Here is a 26,648-nt window from a genome sequence, read left to right on the forward strand (position 1 = left end):
AAAACCTGCGAGACGTGCGATCCGACGACGGCTTAAAGCAAATATCACCTAGAAAAGGTCTTCACCGTCCACCTGGGTACGTCCTCTTCTACCATGGCTCTTTATTATTTGCTTTTACTCGGGAACCCAAGCCACATCATTTCACGTCAAACTTGAAATCATGACTTATTTGGCTTCACTAGATATTTTTTAAACGTTTGGTTAGCGGTGTTTTCAGTTTCGGTTTTCGATGCGGCTCGGAACAAACAAACAAAAACGTTTTGTTAGTTTTAAAAAAACACAGCACGGAAATAAGACGTTATTTTGGACATTTTCACCAGGTTAGAAAAGAACGCGATGTGACGTGATGCGTGAATAAAAACAAAAGTCAAAAGAATCAAAACGCAAAGCTTCTGCACTTCCATCGAATACACAAATGTTCTGTTTTGGTCATGGATTCCACTTTTACAGTTAAGCTGCTCTACCAGTCCGACCCCCCCGCTCCACCTCCGGAAAAAGCGGATGATCAAATAACGCGTCAGAAAAATCCTCGTAATCATCTTTGCAAAGGGCCGAACGAAAAACGACTCCCAGAGGTTATTCGAAGGTAGTTTGCGGAACAACGAAAAAGCGTCTCTTTGTACGAGTTTAAAGTTACAGAAGGCGGCGGACCAAGAGGAGTTTTTGGGGCCGAACCGTTCTGCCGGTAAGCTATTGGCCATCGCTATAAAGTGTTGGCTTTGGTTTCTTAGCTGTTGCCTGTTGTACTGTTTGCAGGTAGACAAAGCTTTCGGACGTATAGGAGGTAAGGATGAGGCAGCGAGCGAGGGGGGAAAATGACGCAGAGATGCATTTGTTTCGTTAAAATGGCGCTTTTACACAGTCGAGACAGTATTAACGCGTGTTGCCCACTCCCCCTCCCCCACCCCAGACTAAAATTTCCAGGTTTTTTTTTCTCTTTTCATCACAAAAACAGATAATAAAAAGACTGGAAGCCAACTTTGTTTTTTTTTTCTTTGTGTTGTTTCCCCCCCCCCCCCCCCCCCCGGCTGCGACAACAGTCTCCGTAGCGCGTTTTGTCCCCTCCCCCTAGATTCACCCCGGCATGACTCAGGGAATGGCATTTACAGTTGGTGGCGTCTAAAAAAACAAAACAAAACAGAAATCACATCCAGAAATTATAAAATGGAGAAAAAGGAAAAATTAAAATACTGGTTTTCGTAATCGTAGCGACATACAGGCAGTGACACGAGTTTCTGAGACTAATCCTGTGCAAATGATAACAGAGCAACAACTTGAATTGAACCAGCAATTGTCTCTAGACATCAACAACTACTGTGGGTTTGAATTATTCACAAAAACGGAAAGAACGTCTTCCTTTTTTGGCAGTATATGAGGCCGCTAAGCTTTCACCAGAACATGATTTCCTTATTCGTTTCATGTTTCCTCCCCCCGCCCCCTTTCTCTCCGTCCGTCCGAGTCCGTCCTCTTTGCGCTGCGCATCGTCTCTTAAGGTCTCTAGGAGTTTTGTTGGGGTCTTTTTCATTCAGTCAGACATCTGATGCCTGTCAGGTTCGGGGGGGGGAGTACCAAAGGGCTGCAGCGAAGAGTTCCTTTGGGATGAGTCTCCATCCGGATGCATGCTCAATAAATAGTCCCAGTGGTGCGAAAGACAGAGGGGGGTCAGCTGTGTCTGCTTGGATGGTGGAGTGGTTTCGAGTCTTTGTGGGAGGGTCAGTGCGTCTGGGCGGAGGGTTAAGCCGGCCCAAGCGGCCTAGTCACTCCAGGTCCTCCGATAGGTTCCCCTCCTCCAGCTCCCGGTCGTCGTCCAGCTCCGGACTGTGGTTGGCTGTCGTCACCAGTGACATCGGACAGTCGTCGTCGTCCATGTTGAGCGGCTCTTCCTTCACGTGAATCTGCGGCCTGTGAACAAACAACGGCCATAAATGTTAGCTTGTTTGATTGGTATCTGTTATTCTACCGAATAAAATGTTGTATCAGCACCATCCCTTGCTCTTCTTGTTGGCGTTCAATTAAATGACATCACCTATATGACATCACAAGGGTACTTCCTGTTGGTTTAAAGACTAATAAACTGAATTTGGTGACTAAAATTGGTGGACTACCCCTTTAATAAAGCATACTGAACATGAGATAATGTAAATACAATTTTCTACACTTTCCCCCAGAGTGTATACTTAGAATGAATGCATAATACTGACTGTACATGCAGTATATAGTATCCAAAATGTATAAGAAGCAGAACCCACTGGTAAACCTACAATTTATTCTAATACTACATGTTAAATTTTCCGTCATTCCAAATAACAGGATAACACACTGAAAAATTAAGCGATGACTGCAACTGTGGTTATACTACGAAATCCTGCCCACGTTAAGGAATACACAATGTGCCGTTTAGCCAAAAGATAAATATTTTGTCGACGAAAAATAAAGAAAGAATTGGTTCTGCCATTGCATGCATTATATATGTGGAGGAGCGGCGTAACAACCGTGTTGTTTGCGAGACGCTAATTCGACATGATGCCTCACATCTACTGTAAGCAAGCCCATGAAAATTGCATGAAAACGGCGGCGGCTGTACGGCTGATAAGCTGTGATGTTCCAGACATGTTTGGCATTTAAAAGTTTACTGATGACACCAGGTTGAAATACATGAAACAGGAAAACGAGGGGTGGGGGGGCGAGGGGGGGAGAAAACAGGCCACATGATAAATAATGGAGAATTTCTCATCCCGGAGCCCCCTGGAGCAAAGGCAGAGAGCGAGAGAGAGACAGAGAGAGAGAGACAGAGAGTGAGTGAGAGAGAGAGAGAGAGAGAGAGGGGCTTTTTTTATCTAGTTAATAGAAAGCGCTGCCACTCGTTAATATGCAGGGGCTGTGCGTTGACGCTCCTCAAGAGGAAAAACCGGCAGCTAGGTTCTGCCATTAATCAACTTCAGCCGCGGCAGTTTGCTCGGACACCATGATACATGTTTTTAACTCTAAATGGATGAATATCTTTAGCCACTGTCAATAGGCGGCAGGCAAAACCCAGCGAGCGAGCCATGAGCAAGGGGGGGGCGACGCCTCTCTCCCTTCAGGACAACAGAGGAGTGGGCGGAAGAGAGAGAGAGAGGGGGGGGGGGGACGTGAGGGAGAGAGAGTGTTGGGGCGACTAACAAGAATAATAATGCTGTCACACACAAACAAGGCTTAACATGATCCGGGGCCCGAGTCGGCGAGAGGGGTTTGTGCCACGATGATAAATCTGACAAAACCTAATTATTTCTGACACATCGGACGCATCGGTGGAAAAATCCCACTGGAGAGAGAGAGAGAGACCGGGAGGGAGGGAGAGAGAGAGAAGAAAAGAGAGACCGAGAGGGAGGAATGGAGAGAGAGAGAGAGACAGAGAGAGAAATGGAGAGAGAGGGAGAAAGAGAGAGAGAGAGAGAAAGGGTAGGAGGGAGAGAGAGAGAAGGAAAGAGAGACAAGGAGGGATGGATAGAGAGAGACAGGAGAGAGAGAGAAAGGGAGAGAAAGAGAGATAAAGGGAGGGAGGGAGGGAGAGAGAGAGAGTTATCAAGTATTGGGGCTCTCTCACATTTCCTTCATAAGTTGTGTGTGTGTGTGTGCGTGTGTGTGTGTGTGTGTGTGTGTGTGTTTTTATTAGGGTTACTACCTTACAAGATTTCCGATTGCATAAAATATTTAAGACGTGTAAATAAAAACACCCTGAGAAAACATCAGCATCGCTTTCTAACGACTTGAACACGGCACATTCAAAACTCAAAAGTGGAATCCAAGCTCACACACACGAGTGAATCACACACTCCCTCCAAAGTATTTAAATGTGGCATTAATATGCAAGACATTACTGTACGTATTTTGTGGGATTTGAATAAAATAAGCGTGGCTGCATCCCCGGGTGCTTCCTAACGCTTTATTAGAATGTGTGGATGAGCCATTTAGTACTTAATAGCTGGCTGCCATTATTGAGTCACTCAGGAGTAAATGCTGGACTTTGTGCTGTAATAAATACGCTCTCTGTGTATGTGTGTGCGTGTGTGTGCGTGTGTGTGTGTGTGTGTGTGGGTGTGTGTGTCTGTGTGTGTGTGAAGTTGAGGCACTTGCTCTCACATCAATCGGAGATTAGCAGCAGCAATCGTGCAGAGGTATGTCAATGATGCAAATGCGTTCATTAGTCCACGTGGCCTAACTGGTAGGTAGGCTGGGGGGGGGGGGGGGGGGGGTTGCTGGGGTGATGAGAGGCTGAGGATGAGGAGGAGGAAGGGAGGAAGATCAAAGACGCTTTCGGAACATCTCACTATGATTCATTAACCGCCATCAAAGAGGGGCGTTCGCCAAACAATTAGTCTGGACAGCGCGAGGATGGAGCTGATAACGTAGAGCGACAGCGGATAGACGCAGGACGGCCATGAAGCTCCAGTGCGTCGACACGAGTCAGACATTCTCACCGAACAGCTAATTCGTATAATTAGCAAGCTTGCGTTTTTTTAAGGCATCTTACACACACACACACACACACACACACACACACACACACACACACACACACACACACACACACACAGGGGGCAGACGGCGTTGGGAGAAAGGTTTGTATAATTGTTGGTCCTCTCCTGAGAAAGGGGCCAGTGAGTTGATGCACAGCTTTAGTTTTCCAGCTACAAGCCACTTCCATTATTTAAAAACGAGAGGCCGGCGGGAAAAACACATTTCTTCCATTTTGAGGTTGTCGCGGCGTTGTAAGGCAGACAGGGAGGGAGGGAGGTATGCATCGTATCCTCCTCAGTGTCAAGGCTTCATGGACAGAAAGAATGAGAAATAAGAGAGAGAGAGAGAGAGAGAGAGAGAGAGGGGGAGAGAGTGATAGCGAGAGGGGATGAGGAAGACAACGCTGTCCAGTCACTAAAAGTTAGATGACCTGGGGGAGTGGATACGCTGGGATTCAGGACAGATTTGCTCCACTTAGCGCCCCATTTCAGAGGGAAGTAAACACGTCCAAGTAGATTAATGTATGAACTATGTCTGGTTGGGCTAACCAAACACACTCCTCTTTTCTCTCTCTCTGTCACACACACACACACACAACCACACTGGAGTGCATCTTTTATCCATTCCAAAGGAGAGGAGGGGAGCTGATGTCTACTGACTCTACAACATGAGCTGTGATGGGCACTGGGGTGTGTGTGAGTGTGTGAGTGTGTGAGTGTGTGAGTGAGTGTCACTTTTAAAAGCTTATTTGCACTCATTTCCGTGCAGTTGAAGATAGGAGAGATACTCCCCACAATGCACTGGGCTTTAATGCTTATGATATAAACCATGGTACGGTTTTATTAGGGACACCTGTACAAGCTTCACTGTACCTTTGAAAAACTTGAAATCTATTTTCTCGATAGCTGCTTTATATTAAGAGGTGTTTCAAATATCTGCTTATGTATATGTGGGCAAAATTAAATTAATTCATCAGATAATTAAACTAACAGCATATAATAGCAGGTGGAAGTGGCAGGGATGGTTTTCACAGATAGATAACAGTTGTATGAATTCAAACTAATTATGCAGAAGCATCTGATGTATTATCATGTCATTATCACATACAGGTGTGCTTGGTGCAGCTACAATGAACACAGTACACACACACACACACACACACACACACACACACACACACACACACACACACACGCTTACAACTTACATGTGTCCTGGTGGGGAGTAGGGGCTGATGTGTCCGTTGGTGTCCAGGTGGTCGAGTGAGCCGTTGAGCTCGTCGTGAGCGGACTGCAACAGCATGGGGGGGCTGCCGCTCAATGTACCTGGGGGGCTGCCGCCCAGCAGGCCCGGCGGGCTCCCGCCCAACAATCCGTGCGGACTCCCGCCGGTGAGTCCGGATGGATCGCCGCCCAGGAGGCCGTGGCAGCTGACCCCCAGCGGGCCGGCGGCGCCGCTGTTCATCAGGCCGGGGTTCCCCAGCAGAGGGAGAGAGGTCTCAGCCAGGGCGGCCTGGAGAGGAGAGGAGAGGGGAGGACGGGGCGAGGGTGGAGAGAAGACAGGAGGATGAGAGAAGACAAAGATCAGGTGGTGTCAAAAATCAGCTCTCAGTGATATGAGTCAAAGACGGATAAGATATGATTATCTCCCTGTTTTATTCTCTTGCAGCATTTTCCTCTCCTCTGACAGCTTGCTGACGTCTCCCTCCCCCCTGTTGCCATTCATGTGCCCTTGTATGGTGTGGCTATTAAAAACGTCCCCCCCAAAAACTTTACCTCAAAATTATAAAAACTCCTGACACTTTCGCCTGCTGCGCATTAAAGTTATATACAGTGATTAAATTTTTAAAGTTTTTGCCATGAGCACCTCGCCGGCGTACACTATGAAGCCAAATCATTTATGACAGCTTAGATAAATATTAATGCACATGCCCTTGCATTTGCACATGCCGCTATCAATCTAAGGTGGCTGCCACAGCTGAAAGCATGGAGGGAGGAGGAGGAGAAGAAGGAGGAGGAGGAGGAGGAGGAAGAAAGGTAGACAGAGGAGAGCCGCTTCCCAATTCTACCACAGGGTGGCCTTCTGAGTCTGGCGGCGGGCGAGACAGGGAGAGAGAGAGAGAGAGAGAGAGAGAGAGAGAGAGAGAGAGAGAGAGAGAGAGAGAGAGAGAGAGAGAGAGAGAGAGATAGAGAGCGAAAGCAAGATTGGCAGAATCCTGAGTTAGAAAAGAACTCGCTCCCTCTGATGCTGAGGACTAATATCAACTCCAGCTGAAATACAGAGGAACTATCTTCATCCAGTCAGTCAGTCAGTCAGTCAGTCAGTCAGTGGTTCTCTTTGGGTTCATACCTGTAAGCTGGCGTTTAGTGCAGTTCCATAGCCGAGACTTGAGGGCAGATTCTTCACAAGTGACGGACTTCTGAATGGGTTGTAAAACAATGAAACAACATTAAGATGACACATACAGTATATACTGTACATTTGATTATAATAATATAAGCATGCAAATAATATACATGAACTATTTGAAATCAGCAACAGGAGGCACAAAGGGTCTATATCGGCATAGCAACCGGCTGAATCAGAGCTGGAGTGTGTGCCCTGTGATTTACATTATGACCTGTGAGCGTGCGTGCGTGTGTGTGAGCGTGTGTGTGAGCGTGCGTACCCTGTGATCTTCTGCGACCTGCGTTTCTGGTACTCCACCTCGTCCACCGTCCACACCGCCCCCTTCACGTTCTCCACGCGCACAAAGCACTTGTGCAGGCTGAGGTTGTGGCGGACAGCGTTCTGCAGGGGGGGGGAGAGAGAGAGAGAGAGAGAGAGAGAGAGAGAGAGAGAGAGAGAGAGAGAGAGAGAGAGAGAGAGAGAGACACGACAGGACACGCGGGTCAGAGGAAGGAGTCGCATTCATTCATTATCCATCACAGGGGGGAGAGGAGAAGAAGAACATGGGGAAATGGATTTTTTTCTTCCATTTTGGCGCAATTCTTAACATTCACGCACCATTGATTTAATTAGTAAAAATTGAGTGAGGGCGAATGCTCTTACAAGTCGTGCACACAGTACATATCAATCAGTGTAAGTAGGCTAAAAGGAGGTAATCAGCATAGCAAATGGCTTATGGTGGTGACAGAAGTGGTAATGCCGGCCTTGATAATGGTGATGTCAGTAACCCTTTATGCTCCGGAGTGCCGTCGCTCTTATTGGACACACTGCTTCAAAGATGCCAGACGTACGAAGAAAAAAAAAAAGGCGACTTCCAGCAAACCCCTGTGTGTGTGTGTGTGTGTGTGTGTGTGTGTGTCCAGATAGTCTCCACGCGGTGTTTCTTTACCTGTCTCGAATATATTATAAAATTAAAAAACAGGACGAGTGTGTTTCATAAAGTACGGCGCAGAAAGGTGTTATCTTTAATTACAAAATAAGGAAAAAGGAAGAGAAGAGTCCTCCCTTCTGTCGGTGGTCATATGATCATAATTTAAACATGCATCAGAGTACAAATAATAACCTTGGCTTTAATATCCCCGCCGTTCATATTTGTCACCTCCCTCCGCTCGGTGTGTACTGCTCTTTCTCCGGGAGAAAAAAGGGGATTCAAGGAAAAAAAAAGAGAAAAAACTCATAAGCACATCTCGCATCTGACCTGAAAATCCCGGGATTTGATTGATCTTAATGCCCATGGCTCTGAATATGATAATTTTAATATTAATGAGCAAATGAGCAGTTTTATTATGCATGCTATATAGTTAGAACTAATAAGCTTCTGGGTGAGAGAAAGAGAGAGAGAGGGAGGAAAGCGTGCGCGTGTGTGTGTTGTGTGTGTGTGTGTGGATGGGAGGAGGGAAGGGGGGGGGGCTAGATCTCTCTTTTGAGCTGATGAGACCAAGCTGAGATATTAAACCACCTTTCATATCTTTCTTTCTTTCTTTTCTTCTCGCTCTTTTTTTTTTTTTAACAACCCCCCCTCCCCTTAATCAAATGACAGGCCCGTCGCTGATGGCCCGGCTAATGCTTTACAAGGGGAGCTGTGGGTGTAAATAGATCACCTCGTGTTATTGTGCTGGGAGGGAGAGACCGAGACCGGATATTTCTGACGCCGCTTGCGATTTGCCGCCCTGCCATTGTATCAACGCCACAGGGAGCGCCAGGGTGAAACTTTTGTAAGGGACAAACTACAAACGACGCAACCTAAGAAAGGCATGGCGATCACTTTGACCACGTGCCTGGGTGCCTCATTTGCATCCCAAATCCCAAATTAATTCACTCTGGCTGGATCTAGTCCCGCACTGGGCCTCGCATGCTGATGAGACGCTGTTGTGTCGCCCCTCCAGCCCCTGAGTGCAGCCACAAAGGCCGACGGCGGCTAATGAACGACGGGATAAATCGCAGCCGACACCTTAAGCACAGAGAGGCTTTCTTTATCAGCAGGCAGACACACTTCTGGTTAAAACACGGGGAGCAGGGAAGACATTTTTTACCATCTTTGTGAAGAGACACGTATACAAATTGGCCCTTTTGTGTGAGTAAATAAAGAGCGTTCCCTCCATGACAGGCCAATTCTCACTTTCCGCCCTGCTTTAGTTCCACATGAACAGACCCTTAACCCCTCTCTTCATCGTTTGCACACGCGCGTGTGTGTTTATTGCAAGAGTGTGTTCGTGCATCTTTGGCCTCTACGCAACCCCCTTCACAGGGCTGAGAGCTGGTTAACAGGCAAACAGCCATCTTTTCTTCCTAATTAACCAATGATATGCGAAGGAAGGTGGCACCAGGAGGAGGAGGAGGAGGAGGAAGAGGAGGAGGGGTAAAACAGAGGAAAGGGTTGAGAGGGAGGGAGAGAGAGAGAGAGAGAGAGAGTGTGTGTGAGAGAGCAATTCTGCGTCTCTCTTAACAAAAGGTGCTGATGATGGAGTGGCTGCTGTATAATTAGTGCGTCAGAGCCCTCTCCTCTCCACGCCAAGCCTCCGCTATTAATTGCACCAAATTAGAAAACGATATCTGAGGCAGAATAATTCTTCCACCTGTCATTTCCGAAAAGAAAAGGCGGAACCGCAGAAAAATAAATAAGGAAAAGAACGAGATAAAGGTTAAAGAGAAGGGGAGAGAGGAGGGGGGGAGTCGCTTGAGTAAATAATTTCGTTTTTGACTCCTCTGAGACGGGGGAAGGTGGAAGGGGCGAGCAGCGGCGGCGGCAAGGTCTTAGTTCAGGGCGAAAGGTGGGAAGGGGGGTGGGGGGGGGTGTCGTCGTCGAGGTTACCTTCCAAGTTGCGGCGTTGCGTCTGAAGTAGGCGAACGTGCGCGTGAACCAGCTGTAGATTTCATTAAGCGTTAACTGCATGTCGGCAGAGTCCATGATAGCCTGGAATGAGATGACATCAAATAACGCTTTACTAACGAGGCCACGTGAGCGCCGCACACACACATACACACATAAGCACAGAGAGAGAGGGAAAGAGCGAGTGAGAGAGAGAGAGAGCTGCCATGATTCATGCAGCAATTAATTTTAATATAATCAGGCAAAGTTAATTTATTTCCCACTCACCTGTCTTATGAGGGTTGCATAAGTAAATGGCGGCCTGACATCTGCATTCTTATAAAACTCGTAGTTTGGGGCAATCTCTGGAAAAATAAATACTGTGTCACCACCTGAAATAATTGGAAAAAAATGTTATTGCTTTAGGTAGTGAATTTACTCAAGGTTCAATCAAATTAAAAACAAGGGGGGGGGGTGAGAGAGAGAGACAGGGGAGAGGGAGGGAGGGAGGGGGGGGGCACATCAAATCAGCATTTTCCATGTCTAACAGAATGCATTTTTAATTAATCTCCCTCGCGAGAGATCTTAAACACTAATACGTCCATAAAATGAGATCCGTGTAGTTAGTTAGGGTGAAGTTGAATAATTTATGTGTCTTCGTACTAAACACAGCGGAGAGTAAATATAAACATCAAAGACAGAGCGTTTAAAATGCAAAGCTTTACACGTGGAATGTCTTAATGTAATAAATATTGTATTTTTTTCCCCCATTATTTGAACTTAATTAACATTCATGTAATATTTATGCACAGAGGAAGTTCTTGTCTATTTACATACGGTGTGATTAAACATAGGCTCGCTTTTATAAACCCACCACAAGCCTAAACATTGGCGAGCCTCCGTGTGTGTGTGTGTGTGTGTGATTAATTTATCGTGTAGTGCTGAGTGCTAATTCACAATTTCAACAAGTTATTAAATTTGAATAGGATTTAGATTTAAACACAATCAGGAAAAACTAAATCTGAGACAAAGATTTAAATTTGCTGGATTAAATGTTTAATGTCCAATCACAATCTGATTACTGAATTCAGATTGAAGCCTGTTTGCATACTGTATATGTGTGTGTGTGTGATAGTGTGATAGTGTGTGTGTGTGTGGCGCTGAGTAGTTGGTCCTACCTGACGACAGGGGGATGGAATATTTGTCGGAGTGGCGTCTGCGCATGGCTCCCATGCTGGGCACGTTGGCTCCGCCCAGCACGGACGGCACCTGGGGCATGGGCGCCATCGGTGTGATGGGCGCCGTAGGCGTGGTAGGGGTCTGAGGTAAGTTGGGGGGCGATGCCGAGGGCAGGTTCTTGGACATGGTGACGCTGGACACCAAGTTGAGCTGAGGGACGGCGGAGGAGGAAACGTGGGAGGGAAAAAGAGAGAGATTAGTTTGCAGTTTCCCAGACAGAGCCAAATGTGTGTGTGTGTGTGTGTGTGCGCTCTCCTCTCTAACACAGCTGTGTTTCCACTAACAAGGCTCGTGGAGAGGAGCCAGCCCATCTCCACTAATTACAACCACCAAATTGTATCATAAGAATTCTAATTAGAGCACGCTGTTCAAGATTATCCAACGATCAGCCCCCGTGTTATCCCGGCCCCATCTCTCTTTATCTCTCTATTTATCACTCCCTCGCTCCCTCCCTCCTCTCCTCCCTCTCTCCCTCTCTATCAGCACCACCACTAAAGCCACCCGGAATCCTCTACGCTCTGAAGCTGTGACGCCGCAAAAAAACACTTGTGTTTGCCGTGAGCGAGCGAGGGTCACCGCAGGTTACCCGACACGCCCCGCCCCCCTGTGCCCGTCCCCAGACGGCGCTGCAAACCGCTGCCCCACTCGGTTACGCCGACAATAGGGTTACTATAGCAACCACGCTAAAAAGGAGAGCTCTGGAGCGCTCGGGTATTAGCGGTGGACGCAGCGGAGTGGACGGTGCAGTGATATGGGTCAGATCACCTGAGAGGATCCTACCTTTAACCCAAGTGCCTCTGAGCAAACACACCAGCTCAGCAACACACCAGCAGAATTTGAGCACAATAGGTGGACATAGACAACAAGTAAAATGTGTGTACGTGGGACAAAATTCAATAAAGTGATTAAAACTTGAATTGTTTTGCCTCCCCATATTCTCCATTTGCTGTCTTATGAAAAACCAGGAGGGGCATCATGTACCACTGGTGCTGCTCCAACCACAGCTTGAGAACCTCTTTACAAACAGAAATGACAAACTACGGACAAAGCTTCTTTGTCCTGGTATTTCAGTGAGGACACACAAAGCGTCCCCTCACTTTGTCTTCGTCTCTCACTTTCCTTCAACATTAGCGCCAGAGAGTGAACATCTGAAGCCACGGACTTCGCTAATCGTCCAGCTCCTCCACCACCTCTTCGCATTGGCTGCCTAAATCTCATGTGAGAGGCTCTAACCGACTGGAAAATACCCTCCCTGACCTTTGAGTCTCCACACTAATTTAGGCGGAATGGTAATGACATCGTTACATATTCAAACCAAATTGCCTTAATTGCGAGTCCACAAGTGGAATGCATTCGTCGCAAGAGTTGTGAATTAAAAACCCGACTTGAAAGATGGAAGAAGTGGACAAGGAGGAGCAGGGAAAGTTATCGGCGGTCATTTGTGGCATGTGTTGATAAATAGGATAAAATGTCAAGTTTGAGGCACTTTAGTGGATGGAGGGGGTCGGCGGGGGGTTCAGGCGCTAATTACGAGGTCACTTGGCTGTAATGAGGTAGAGCAGTGGCGGGGACCTCCAGTGAGGGTAGGATGGAGGATGAGGAGGGTGGAGGAGAGTGCACAAGTTGATTTTGGTGGCAAATTAACTCATTGTTTCAATGTTGTCAGTAAGAAAAACACACACACGCCTGGGTGAGGTCAACAGCATTACCAGCTGGGAGGCTCAGTCTAAGGTTGTTTGAGAAACATTTCCACACAAAAGGTGAAAAGATGCTAAATAAATTTGAAACACAACCTGCCCCTGTGAGCGCAGAGGGACATGTTTATTTATAACATTAAATCCTCATTTTCCCGGTCCCGCTTTCAAGCATAACGTGTTTGCGGGCATTTTGCGTTCCTCTTTGGCGGGGAATGAAATTGATTATGGGCAAACGGATGGAAGAAAGAGAGAGAGAGAGCAAGAGAGGAAGAGAGAGACTTCTCATTATTCAGAACTTGCAGCATTGCTAACTTTGCTTCTCATCCATCCGTGGCATGGCCAAAAGGTAGCATTTAATGAAGTGCGATTGGGAGAATAAATGGGGTCACATTGGAGCGTCTCCTATTCGTTGTTTGCAGGTTTGGCAAACTTATTTTCACGCCTGATAAGATAATGCACGTAAACTGTTCCTATGTATCAAATATATCAAATATCTGGGCTCAGTTTACTGCCTTGCTCCTCCCTGTAAGGCACAAAAAGCCAACAAAAAAAACTGGGGGAAGCCTTAAAACTGAGGATTTAACTGTTCGTTTAAGAATTGGGTCTGAATTGCCCCCACCATCAAATGCAATTAGCTGCTCTTTCATGTGTGCTTTATGTAATGCAATACTTCATTAGCATCATTCATTCATATTCAGGCGCGGATTATGGGCTGCAAATTCTTTATTGGGGCGAGATGGAAGCAAGCTGCTGGAGTTTTGAAGATTAAAAAAAAAAAAAAAAAAAGGGAGAGGAGAGGGAGAGAGAGATTGAATAATAAATTGGCAAAATGGGAGTTTGATTCCAGATGGAATTATGGGATAATTATGCTATCGTGTGATTATCTACATTCGATGATGGGAGGTGATGAGGAAAATTATTCTATTGAAAGCAGGCACTTACTTAGCAGCAGAAACACGCTAACAACGCTTTTCCTCTCCTAAATGTTTCACCTTAAACGGCTGGAAAATAATATTCGCTGAAACGCATCATCAGAACACGGAGACAGGAGCGGCGGGCGGCGTTTGTGCTCCTTTTCCGTGACCCCTTTTAAGATTTGAGATTTGTTTTTCTGCAATTTCCAACAGAGCCATTTGGTATTTATGTCAACACCATCCCCATCTTCTGTCATTTTCCAGCTGTTTGTTGCTACAAATGACATCTACAATCTCGCTCATCGTCTCGCGCTCGCGCCACTTTGGGAGCGCTGTTGTGGCCGGGCGAGCCAAACAGCCATCAGCAGCCAACAGGTTGTTTTAGCGATTATATCTATCACGGAGAAATGACCCGCCATTTTAGCCAAGGACTCCACAACTCCGCCATCTAATACACTCGCAAACTCTATTGTCGTCTCACTGAGCACAATACCTGATAAGAAGCAGATGTAACTCGGTGTTACAAATCCCATTCCCTTTTCATCATCTGTCATACACACACACACACACACACACTCTCTCTCTCTTTATACTGTCGGGTAGTTCAACTGTTCATTTTCTGCCCAGGAGCCTCATTCATACCCCCAGCCTGTTTACAACGGAGGTCCAGAGCAATATGCACTCACTGGTTTGGGAGATGACTTGGGTTCTGAGGGCCGCATGTGCAAGTGGGTCATCATCGCCTGAAGACGCTCACGTTCTTTAGAAAGCTGTTAAGAGAGAGGAGACGAGAGTAGATTAGAGGCGAGGAGAGGAGGGGAGGAGGGGAGGAGGGGAGGAGGGGAGGAGGGGGGAGGAGGAGGAGAGCGGGGGAAATATGAGGCACAATATGGAGGTTAGGAAAGCACAAAAGGAAGGAAGCAAGGAGAGATAGAGGGGTGGAATATATGAGAGACCATGTGTGATATAGGAGAAAAGGAGTGCTGTTGCTGATGTAAGGAGAATGCCAGGGAGCAGAGGGTGTCGACAGGTCAGGCAAAACAAATAGCATTTCATCTTTTTGTCAATAGCAGAATTTAGGTCAGCCAGGCTCTGACAGTAACAAGCTAGTCAGGCCATAAATTAGGTGGTCCTGAGTGTCTGCTCAAAGTCCTGTGGACACTGTTAGGGGGTTGGAGCGCAGCCAGCAGCTGCCGAGAGGTGAAGGGGTCTTGCAAACACAGTGCCAGGCGGCCCCGCCTCCGCGGTCCAGTTAGTGGCCCCAGCCATCGCCTATCATCAATCTCATTCACAGGGAGTGACAGGGACCGGACCATGTGAAACCCTCATCCTCCCACGTGCACACACACACGCACTCAGAGACAGAGAAATACACAAATAAGCAGGCGTACACACACACATACACACGCCCACACACACAGAGCTGGGCCTCATTACAAGTGATGGCTCTCGTGGAGGAAAAGAAAAGGGGATGGAGGAAGTGTGGAAGACAGAATGAAAGAGGAGACAGGAGAGAAAACACAAGTGCGCCGCTGTAATTGGTCACACTCGCTTGTGGAGCACAAGCTTCACTAACTCAAATGACACAAAAGGATAAATGAGAAACTTCAATAAAATAACAAAAGACACAGCGACATAAGTAACTTTTTCATTTTAACATGCAGCCGAAGTTTCTATAAATCTTGATGAACTATTGGAACAAACACTGTGAGTGGCAGTTTGCTTGGTGCAGAGACAGTTTCAGATAGATGCTGTCTCATAGTCATGAAACCAGAGGCAACATAAGCAGCGAGGGCCACCAATGTTCCGCCGGAATATTTCCATTTCGTTTCAAACACGCACGTCTATTTGTTTCTTGGAGGAAGAGAAGCGATTGTTGCCGGTGCTGAGTAATAATGTCGCTCAATCAGCGCTCTCATTATCTAGCCAGCATGACTTCTTAATAAGGTCACGCTCCACCTACTGAAAATAGTTCCCTCCTTTTGAGCTTTCTTCAGGTGCAAAGTGCAGTTAATTAACACAGCAGACCGGGAGAGATGCGCTCGCTATTAATTGGAAAGAAAGAAGGGGGGGGGGGAGAAAAAAGAAAGCAGAGAAAATAAAGCGCACGCTTAATTCAATTAAAACAGCCATAATGGCTTTCGATGTAGGGCCCGAGGATTCCTTTGTTTGGTGTCTTTGTTGAATTCAGCAGGTCCTGCTTTTGTGGAGGTAATAAGCAGACCACAGCATGGCCTCTCCCTCGCTTAAACAACTTTCAAATATAAAGTTTTGACTCATTCCTTCGCGACTTGAAATGAAAAACAGACTCTGACTCACTTGTATTTCCAGCTGCTGGACCACTTGCATCTGAACTCGACACTGGGCCGTGCTCCGATCGTCCAGGGCGTGCTCGCTGTTTAGGTGCCTGAAGGTAGACGGAGGGAGGGAGGGAGGGAAGGAGGGGAGAAGATGGAAAGGGGTGAGACAGAGGAGAGAGGACAGAGAGGGTGATTATTACACAGCAACTCTAAAAAAAATCCATCTCACAGAGGCAGCAAATTATATTTCCACCCTGATCCAAATTGTGCAGGATGATAATTACAGTATCAACTTCACTGCTGTTTTTGTTTTAATGATAATATTTCTATAGTGGAACAATTATCTATAGGATCCTGTTAGGGACGATTGTTCCACTCTGAAATGAGGTAATTAGAAGCAACATGGCGGTGTGTGGCGCCATGTTTAACATGACAATAGGCCTGCGTCAGTTTCGATGGCGAACTCCAGTGCCACCCTGAGCGCTGCTGTCTGCAGAGAATAAAAGATGCTCGCCCAGCACAACGGCTTTGTCTCCTTCGTTTACTGAAAACAATACACGCAATTTAACACCGGCAACATTTGACACACAAAGGCAGCTCCTCGACTTGAAGGTGCATTATCCGGCGGCAGACATATTAAATGTATCTGCTGTGTTCGCCTCATTAGAAGGAAAAAGGCAGCCAGACAGCCATAACAGTCAATGAGGGGTGTTTTTTTGTCTTGATTGGAGTTCTGTAGGACACAAAAGAGTCTCGCCATTAAGACAGACCTCGGTTGGCGGTGACGCGCGCACACACACGCGGCAAACAAGTACACAACATATGGGGTGAAAGAAAGGGGGATTCTAAAGTGTTGTGATGCTGGGTAATGAGCCTCTATCTAAATGATCATTGGTGACAAACTCACAAAGCGGCTTTGAGGAGGCGCGCGTATGAAATGCCAGAGCTGCCACTTTCTCTCCGGTAATTATAGGTTAGCTTGCAGACCCTTCAATGATCATTTACAGCGCTGCCTCCAGTGCATTAGAGGGAGTGCAAAATCTCTCTTTCTCTCCCTGCTTTCACTTCACCAGGGAACACACACTCGCACACATGCTTACATTACCAAGACTGCCATACAGACAAACGCACACACACACACACACACAACAGACACACTCAGGCAATATTTTCCTCCATTGTCATCCCCAGTGGGCCCTCGCCTTGCCCGTTGTTTATCAGCCGCATGCCAAAAACGGCGCAACTCGTCCACGCCGCTTCCCCTCGGCCTGCCAATCAAACGCAGAGGAGGACGCTCATAATCAGAATACTTCCCTATCCTTTCAATTACGAGGGCGCAGATTTTAAAACCCTAATTCTGTCTCATTCCAGACGCCTCCATTATAAATCAAGAACGAGGTGGCGTCAAATAGAGGAGGGGAGGAGGGGAGGAGGGGAGGAGGGGAGGAAGGCCGGGGCGGGGTGGGGTTGCTCCGGCCCCGTGCCTAATTGCTGTTTCAGAATGCGCATGCAAAAACGCGGGGCATTTCATTAATCATTTAATCACGTCCCTCGCAGGATGAGGGAACTAATGTTGCAAATACCCTTTTCATTTCACTGCCCATAATGCTATCTGATGCACTTGATGTATGGCGTGTGTCATGAATTACAGCTGCTTCAAAAGCGCAAAGCGGGACGCTCGCCGTCCCTGAAGATACCTCATTACAAAAAAAAGGAGAGAGAAAGAGAGCGGGAGCGAGGGGGGGGATCTTTATTAAGTTTGCCTCTCATCGACGAGCAGCTTGTGTTTTTGTGCGTGTGTGTGAGAGAGCGAAGGGCACTCGACAGTCCTCCTCCAGCCAGACACACACCTTGCACCGCTGGCCAGTTAGCAAGGTGATTACAGGCAGATTACTACACGCATTTATGAAATATTCAAATGGTGGCATGTCCTACTGTGCATTAATAATGCCACACAAAGAAAAAAGAAGGAAGGGAGGGAGGGAGGAAGGGAGAGAGAGAGAGAGAGAGAGAGAGAAGACAATAAAGGACCTTGATCCCTCGTCTCTAATATCTGCGGTTGTGGGATCTGTTCTTTTTCACATTAAATCAGTTTTGATTGCTGACAAACAGTAACCTGTAGAATCCGCCGCGCTGTACCGTTTTGTTTTTGTTTACTGAGCCGTGCTCCGTTTTTGATGCTATATCAAAGTAGCCAAGGATGGAGGAGACGAGAGATAGACCGCCAACCAGACAATAAACAGAGAAGAACAAGGGTTCCTTTATTCTTTGTTTGGCGCCGCAGCTTTTTCTGTTCCCTTAAACACAAAGGAAGAAAACATCTCTGAGGTTCCCCCACCTCCCCCCGCCAACAGCTGTGTATATGAATATGTATAGGCCATGGACGTCCACTCAGGGCCCGATAATAAATCTACTCAGGCTGGCATACATGGATGATACAGTTGTGCTAATTGTCTGTGTGTATTATCAGGGGCCACAGACGGCAGGCAGAGGATGGGAAGTTCGGGCCTACGGACTGTCTGAGACGCTCTGTGCACAAACACATGAAGCATACGCACTTACACACGCGTGTCCAGCTCATATGTGCATAGACCCGCTCTCTCTCTCACACACACACACACACACACACACATTCTCTCCCTATGGTGGCAGTGCATAAGTAATGCCCTCCGTTTTAAAGGTCTTGTCACTGTAGCAGCAGACATGCGGGGTGGAGGGGAGCTCAGCTATCCAGGGGCCAGGGGCCTGCCTGCCTCCACAATGTATGTGTGTGAGTGGATTTATGCATGTGTGTGTGTGTGTGTGTGTGTGTGTGCACATTATATATATATAGTGAGAGAAAGACACTCGGCTGCTGCCTTGTGGGTTTAATTAGCAGTGGGTTACAGACACCGACGTTCAGGTTAGCGGCTGAGTTTGCCATTTTAACATGGAGCCTGCCAGTAATAAGGAAAGCACAGTAGTGGTGACAGAGAGCGTGTGTGTGTGTGTGTGTGTGTGTGTGTACTCATGTATATGTCTTTATGTAGATATATAGCCCAGTGAGATGGCGGGCATTGATTGGGGACTAAATGGACATGCGCGGTCAGTGGAAACGATTAATTTCCTTTTTTAAATCGTGAAACGGGATAAATCAATCAATAAATGCAGATATCTATAGATTATGTCATGTAGTCAGCGGCTAAACGTTCTCATACCTTTGCTTGCATATTCATGTATTTGCCATATGTGCTCGCCCCCCAAAATAGTTCCAGCGCACGCATCAACATCCCTCTTCCTGTTTTTTCTCTCCACGAACCACTCAAGCAACATCGGCAGCGATATTACTCCATTTTGAACTTCAGAGAGCTAATTCAGGGTGCCAGCCACCTCGCGGCGACCGTTTCCAGGTGAGAACACTTGAAAAGAACGCTGAAGTGCCATTAAATGCTGATCTTGACAAGTTTCCCCTCACGCAACAAAACAACACGCGACTAAACGTGTCACCGCCGCTGAGCCGAGCTCCCGTGCCGCCCCCACCCTCCCCACCTCTCCCTCCACCCCTACCCCCCCTCACACACACACACAACCCGTAACCCAACTACTAACATCTAAACTGTCATCTAAATCTGACACCCGCTTTATGTAACCCCCCGTTTAAACTGTGTGCGCCAGTGTGTGTGTGCGCGACTAGACGACTGGCATCTCCAGAAACATGAAAGGCCTCCCTCTGACATCGACAATCGCTGCTCCGAGGCACGCCGCCGAGCAGCCATCTTTGTTCTGGTGACGAGCCTGTCTTCTTCCTCTTCCCCCTCTGTCTGTTTTCATGTGGAGGGCGGGTTATAGCAGAGAGTGTGAGCCTCCCGACTCTGCGCGGGGCTGAAACGAGGCGCTGCTCCGTCTTGTTCGGGAACAGGTTCTGACAAAACACTCTGCCAACCTGTGCTCTGTCTTTCAAGAACGAAACCTCCCCTCTTCTTCTTCTTCTCCCGCCATCTCTCTCTCTCTCTCTCTATTCTTGCCGCTTTCCCCTTTGCAACCGCGCCTCCTTTCGCATCGACTCCTGAGCTTACTGGATTCGCGACGTTAGATCTCTGCCCCATCGCCTAAGTAACCAGCTAAGCTATCTAGACACAGTATCCTTAGAACACACAGACTTACGCGTGTTTGCACGCCAGCGTAATGCACAGGGCGCAGAGGAACACAGTGTTTTATAAGTAAATGTGTTAAGGTGATAAGACAAGGTAGGGAGGACTGCGGTGATAATCCAATGCCGTCTTGCCTCCTCACACACACATGGCCGTTCCGGAGCTGCAAGGCAAACTCTTCGACCTGAGCCACTACAAATGTAGTCCAGATTGTCCACAGCACAGGGGATACAATGCCTTATGCTATATGATGCCTATGGATGTGCTGTGACCCCTGCTAAACTGACAAAACTGCTGTCTTTCATGTGCATTACACACTGGAATAAGCACACACACTTGTGCTGCGTCACACAGGCATACCACACGAATACTACATAGTGGATTCCGAGTTCAGATCTTAATACTTAATTTTAAGCAGTAGAAAAAAACATTAACTGACTCAGGAACAGCAAAGAGATTTGTGCGTGTGTTGTTGCTAGCTAGCGTAATTGCTGATTAACTAAAATGCTAATTTCAAAGCAAGACAGCAAGCTAACTGAAGAAGTGCATTCATAAACACACAATTTTTCCTCAGGAGTTGCGCTTCCCTTTCTTCTGTGTACTGCATTGTGGGACAATCAAGGTGTCCATCATGACCGCCCTTAAAAACGGACACTATATACTATACTGATTATTTCGTTAAAAAGTCATTAAGATTACTATTTATTGCACATTGGGGACACGGCTTTAGTGTAGTTGCCCCCGATTCATTTAAAAGCGTTATGGTTCCTTTGGGTGTGTTGCGCGTGTCGACGGAGTGTGAAAATGCCGCTTAATGTCCCTGCCTGCTCGGCCCGTATGAACGACCAGTAAGCAACATTTTTATTAGAGTCATTTCATTTCATGAACAAGCCAATGCTGTAGAATTAGCAGCGGCGTGACCTAAATCCTACAGCAGCTCCCCAAGGGCAGCCTCCGCTTCTTGTATCAGTGCATTTTTAGCCTCATGCAACTTATTACAAGTCGCCAGTGTGAAGAAATGCATAATTTGGAAAATATGGCAGAGAGCAGCGTCCCGATTTCCAGAGTTTATGCGAAATTCACGCAGACATTTACACCCTGTGAAAAACACTCACCAGATCGTTATTTCACAGTTAATTACAAATCTAATTATAATATTCAAATTAAAGCTTTCCCTTTCTTTTCTTCTCTGTGTGAGAGCGGGGAGCCGGAGAAAGAGTGATAGTGGTAGTGAGAGAGAGAGAGAGAGAGAGAGAGAGAGAGAGAGAGAGAGAGAGAGAGAGAGAGAGAAGGCAGAGAGACTCTCAATGAGTGGCAATGTGATAACCTGTAATCGGCAGCGCTGCAAACACCTTCTTTCCTTTGATGTCCCCCCACTAACATCCTGGCAACAAAGCCGGCCAATTACAAATGAGCTAATTAACTAAATTGTTGATGGAGCATGAAGAGTTCATTCGCTCTGGCGCCTGCACCATGACAACACTGAATGGGGGCCTTTGTTGTGGAGGTTAGTGTGCGGCAGTGCGAGTTGCCATTAGCTTTTGACTCTTTTTCACAAACCTATCAGGCCCATCCACGCGAGGAGGGAGATTTTGTTAGGAACCAGAGTGGGTTTGAATCCCATGCTGCCAAGGCCTGTCAACTGCCTGTCTGGAAGGTCAAAATGGCTGTTTTGAAAGGCGGTGGTGTTTTCTTTGTTAGGTCCATCTGTACCCGTACAATGAAGTGCTTTGGTGAGCAGATCTTTTTTGGCTTCATTTTAGTTTGTGTGCACACAAGTCATGCGTGGTAGAGAGGTGGGCAGAGAGACACACCATTCATACCTTATACGGGCTGTCACGATTAATCGATTAAAAATTGATCTAATTGATTATTCAGCAATATGACAACACACTCAACACAGGTGTTGGTGGTCATGTGCCAAACAGTTGGCTGGCAACCATTGAGCAACAAAGACGAAGAAAATGAAGGCATTTGGTAGAAGGGGAAGGCACAACGCATGAGGGTCAGGGCAGTTGATTAATCGATCAACAAAATAATCGCGTTATCTCAAAATCAAGTAACACAGAGCACTTAAACTTACTTCAAAAACTGTCCGAAGTCCTCGCAGATGCTTTCGCAGCCGGGCCATTTACAAACACCGTGACCATACAGAGGGTGGGATCCTCCGCTTTCTTCATGTAATGAACTGGAGAAGGAGAAATGAGAGAGAGAGAGCGAGAGAGAGAGAGAGAGAGAGAGAGAGTGAGAGAGAGGGCAGATTAGGAGGGTGATAAGCAGGGTGGTTTTAAAGAGAGGATGGCATTCATGAAAAATGGTTTGCAAGGGCTTGCGCCTGTCAGATTACGATCAGAATGGAAGAGGTCAAAACGGGTCAATTTCATCAACCAAGGCATGGCAGGGGAGACAGAGTGTGTGTTTGGAGAAGGATCAGCCCAAATACTAAGTCAGCTACCATATATTACTCTATCCAAACGCCGCAGCATGCACCCAACATAAGAGACTGCAGGGGACTGATGATGGAGGCCAATGGAGAGAGCTGGAGCTAAAGCTGGAGCTCCACGGCAGCCACCATCGCCATCTTGTAAAGCCATTATGGGGGGAGAAAGAAAGGAGGTGGGGGGGAGCTTTTCGAGTAAACATTAAAAATCCAGACAGCCATATAATTTTCATCAGGAGATTAATTCTCTGTGTAACTTATGTTCTTTGAGGACAGTGTGGGGGTGGGGGGATGGGGGGCGCACTGGCGTTTTTCAAATGGCACCCAAATAAGTTACGACCCTGCCTAGACAGCACATCCTATTAAAGATGACAGTTTAACCTTTAGGCTCGGGAGCGGCGGATTCGTGTGTGTTCCCGTGCGTATGTACAGTTAGGTGAACACAGCGCCTGTGTGTGGTCAATGACTGTGTACATGCATGTGTGTGCCAGGGCTCAAACTGTGTTTTACAGAGGGGCTTACCCCCCCCCCCCCCCCCCCCCCCCCCCCGCACATTGATCTGTGGCATGTTGGTAAGCAGCCCGCCTGACAATGCTCCTCGTTCCATCATTATGGAGACACCACACACACACACACACACACACCCCTAGGGGGACGCGGGTTGATAACGGAAAAGAGTGTTTTCCTCCTTTCTTCCTCCTCTTCTCGCTCCCTCCCTTCCTCTGTCTTCCTCGCTGTCTTCCTTCTATTCTACAGATATCTTTTTCAAGCCTCCTTTTAGTGCGACTGGAGAGATAGCATCTACTTTAAACCAATTACACAGCACTTCCACCTCCAGTGTGAGTCTCTACCAGCACACACACATATACACCCACACCCACACACACAGACACACACACACACCCTACACCTTACCCTAAGTCCTTATTATAATATCGCCCAAGAAAAGCCTTTGAATAATGCATGGGCCAGATAGGCAGATATGTGAACCGTCAGTGTTTTGGTACCGGGTGCATTTATAAAAGACGCCATCACAAGGATAAACATCCTGGAAACGCCACTCAAGGCATCACGTATTCTGTTTACATGACAAGCAAGCAAGGAAGGTAATTTTCAAAGGAGAAAAAAAAAGAGCGAAAGCACTAAATACTTAATGTACAAGGAGGTTACCTTGTCTTGCCTGCCAGAGAGCCTTGTTGTAAGTGCGCCTGCCTGCATGGCTGCCTCTCCCTGCTTTTGATATCTGTATGCAATTTAACTGCGTTCAATGGCAAGCGCCTTCCCCGGGGAAAACAAGGCTGTTATTTTTTTTAATATTACCAAGACGCTAATAAACTACCAAGCAAACAAACAAAACATGATGTTTTCCCTGTAGTAACGAAGGTTGTTATTCTAAACGAGGACAAATACCCGAGACGGGAGCGCTGAGTTCTGAGTGTTTCCTGCCTTAAACAAAAAAAGTGTGACTGCAGCTGGAAATTTCTGTCTTTTTTCTTTTACCCCTTGGTGATTTACCTCTCTCGCTCCCTTTCCCTTTCCCGTTCCCGTTCCCGCTCTCTTCTGTGGTTGAGGGCGGGGGACTGGCCGTTGGCGATGGAATGGTGAGAGATGGGTGGCGATGCTTTGGCGGGGTTGGAGGAGGTAGTTGAGGAGGAGTTGTTGGTGGAGAGGTCCAGGCCGCCGCCACCGCTGCCGCCGCCGCCCCCACCACCGCCCCCACCACCGCCGCCGCCTCCGCCGTTGTTGCTGCTGTGTTTGATGCCGTTGTCCTCCATGCCGTGACCGCCGCCTCCGGTCACGTCCTTCCACAGCTGCTGCAACTCGGCGGGGCTCAGGCCTGCTAGAGGAGACGAGAGCAACGGATGAAAACAGAATCGAGAGACAAAAGGAAGGAGAGCAAGTGGGTGGGCAGCGAATCATATATAGTACACAACATCAATACAGCTCCCCAGCCGAATGCAAACCAGAGTGTGTGGTGTGAGGCCACAAAGTTTGTGCCCGAACTCTGCAAACTCGGAAGACCTCATCCTCGCATACACCTAACAAACAGATTCTGTCTCAAAGTCGTTTTGTGCGAATTGCTTGACAATAACGGTTAAGTGTTTCCGTCTAATCTGAGTAAGAAGCGTGAATCACTCATTACTGTGGCTCCGGGCGCACTGATGTCGTCCCTGAGGTAAACAAGCTTTGTCCACCTCGTGTTTTCAGCTCAGAAACTAATTATCCAATATTCACTCCTTTGATTTCTTTCTAGCGTCTCCCCGCCTGTTGTTTTCCATACCCGCCATTTCAGTGGTAAACAACAAACATGAGTGTTTACTTGACTCAGAGGAGAAAATGGAGCTGGAGCTCTCCCTCTGTCTCTGTGTCCCCCCCCACCCCCACCCGGTGTTTTCTTCTTTCCTCCTCTCTCTTGGCTCTCAGTGAAGGCAGTAAACAACAACAATAACAACAACAAGCGGCGGAAGGAAGGGAGGGAGGGCGGGGGAGGGCGAAGGAGCTGGGGAGTGAGGGGAATAGGAGAGAGACGGGGAAAAACAACAAACACAAATATGGGCAGGGTAAGGAGACAAACAAGAAGAGCCATAATCAGACGGCGACAGGAAGAATGAGGGACTAAAAATGATCAGGAGAGTTAGGGACAAAGTGGAAGGCAGAGGTGCATACCAATGAGAGGGAGGGAGACAGACAGACATACTTAGAGATAATGCAGGAGGACAGAGGTGCATACCAATGAGTGAAACAAAGACAGAAGAGCAGAGAGAGACAGAGGTAGGACAAACAGGCCTGGAGAGACAAGATGAACACATGCAAATAAAGTGAAACACATATTTATATCAACCTCCCCCCATCCCAAAATATTAAATCCCCTAAAGAACAGGAAGCACGTGACCACCATGTTGCATCTCACGTGACTAAGCCACGCACAACTGCACTCAAACACTCCTCCTTCCCTTCCCTTCCCTTCCCTTCCCTCCTCCTCCTCCTCCTCCTCCTCCTCCTCCTCTTACCTGGCGGGGGCAGGGTCTGTCCGGGCAGGGCGGCCTGGCCGGGCGCGGGCCCGGGCAGCGACAGCAGGCCCTGCCGCTGCATGTTGAGCAGGTGCTGCTGCTGCTGGAGCTGCTGCATCTGCAGGAGCTGCTGCTGGAAGACGAGCTGCTGGGCGGCCAGCTGCTGCTGCTGCTGCTGTTGCTGTTGCTATAGAGAGAGAGAGGGGAGGAGGAGGAGGAGAAGAAGAAGGAGGCAAGGAGTGGAGGGGAGAGGAGAGGAGGGAAATTACAGACAAATTAACAAGTGAGAGAGAAAGGGAGAGAAAGAGACAGAGAAGAGAGGGAGAGCTATATTTTTGCTGTGTGTGTGTGTGTGTGTACAGCGTCTAGTCTGCACTCATTCGCCTCTGCTGTGACCTTAACTACACCCCTCTTCCTCACTCCACTCCTCTGCTTCTCAGCACACACACTGTCTGCGTAAGCTCACTTACTGTGTCCTGTGAGTGTTTGTGCCTGTGTGTGTGTGACGCTGAGCCCGATAGTTTGTTAGTCTGTTTCAAGCTTATGTGGCCCGGGGGGGTGGGGGGTGTAAGGGAGCGCGACAAGGAGTTTGCAGCATCACATGTGAATAAATGCATACACAAAGTACACAAACACACACACACAAACAAAGACTCCACACCTCTCCTTTCCAGCCCGTCTGTGCTTTCCTCGTGGAGATGTTGCATAAGCTCTATGCAAAACAACAACAGAACAACAACAGAATGAAAAAACATCAAATGCAGCAAAACAGGCGAGAGAGGCAGTGACAGTCAGAAACGAAAGACACAACAACGTATAAATGTCAAAAAGTGCAATGTGATTGCGCTGCTGTCTGCTTTTGTCCTTACATTAACGCAGAGGCAGTGAACAACACAACACGTCACGCTGGTGTGTTTGCCTATGCGAGTCCCGAGCTGAAGCTGGGGGAACGCACGTGGGCGGGCGGGCGTGTGTGTGTGTGAGTGGCGGAGGGGGGGGGGAAGTAAAGCTTGTGATGCGCTCACTGGAAAACAGGCTGCATAATGTAGTGATGGAAGAAGGCGGTTTGCACCCACCGCCCACCCCTTCACCCTGCCGCCAGAGAAATAAGGGAGCAATTTCTATTCCATATTTGATGGCGGGGGCCCCCTGAAAAACTC

The 26,648-nt window shown here is 47.6% G+C and overlaps 1 protein-coding gene across 1 annotated transcript in view; it reads right to left on the reverse strand.

Moving 5' to 3' along the window:
- Positions 1 to 1,016: 1,016 nt before the first annotated feature.
- The window catches only part of foxp2 (forkhead box P2), a 37,058-nt gene continuing 11,426 nt past the window's right edge, over positions 1,017 to 26,648 (reverse strand). Inside the window, exons 4-15 of the mRNA XM_076154151.1 lie at positions 25,489 to 25,669; positions 23,993 to 24,314; positions 22,121 to 22,225; positions 15,927 to 16,014; positions 14,294 to 14,377; positions 10,936 to 11,146; positions 10,046 to 10,122; positions 9,761 to 9,862; positions 7,169 to 7,290; positions 6,850 to 6,919; positions 5,708 to 6,012; positions 1,017 to 1,902 (exon numbers count right to left, since the gene is read on the reverse strand). Coding sequence (XP_076010266.1) covers positions 1,758 to 1,902; positions 5,708 to 6,012; positions 6,850 to 6,919; positions 7,169 to 7,290; positions 9,761 to 9,862; positions 10,046 to 10,122; positions 10,936 to 11,146; positions 14,294 to 14,377; positions 15,927 to 16,014; positions 22,121 to 22,225; positions 23,993 to 24,314; positions 25,489 to 25,669 — 1,812 coding nt within the window. The 3' untranslated portion in view covers positions 1,017 to 1,757. The remainder of the gene's footprint in view (positions 1,903 to 5,707; positions 6,013 to 6,849; positions 6,920 to 7,168; positions 7,291 to 9,760; positions 9,863 to 10,045; positions 10,123 to 10,935; positions 11,147 to 14,293; positions 14,378 to 15,926; positions 16,015 to 22,120; positions 22,226 to 23,992; positions 24,315 to 25,488; positions 25,670 to 26,648) is intronic.

This window comes from Genypterus blacodes, unplaced genomic scaffold (genome assembly GCF_046128005.1).
Source record: "Genypterus blacodes isolate CSIRO-AG114 ecotype Tasmania unplaced genomic scaffold, CSIRO-AGI_Gbla_v1 ptg000007l_1, whole genome shotgun sequence".
In the NCBI taxonomy this organism is placed as follows: Eukaryota; Metazoa; Chordata; class Actinopteri; order Ophidiiformes; family Ophidiidae; genus Genypterus; species Genypterus blacodes.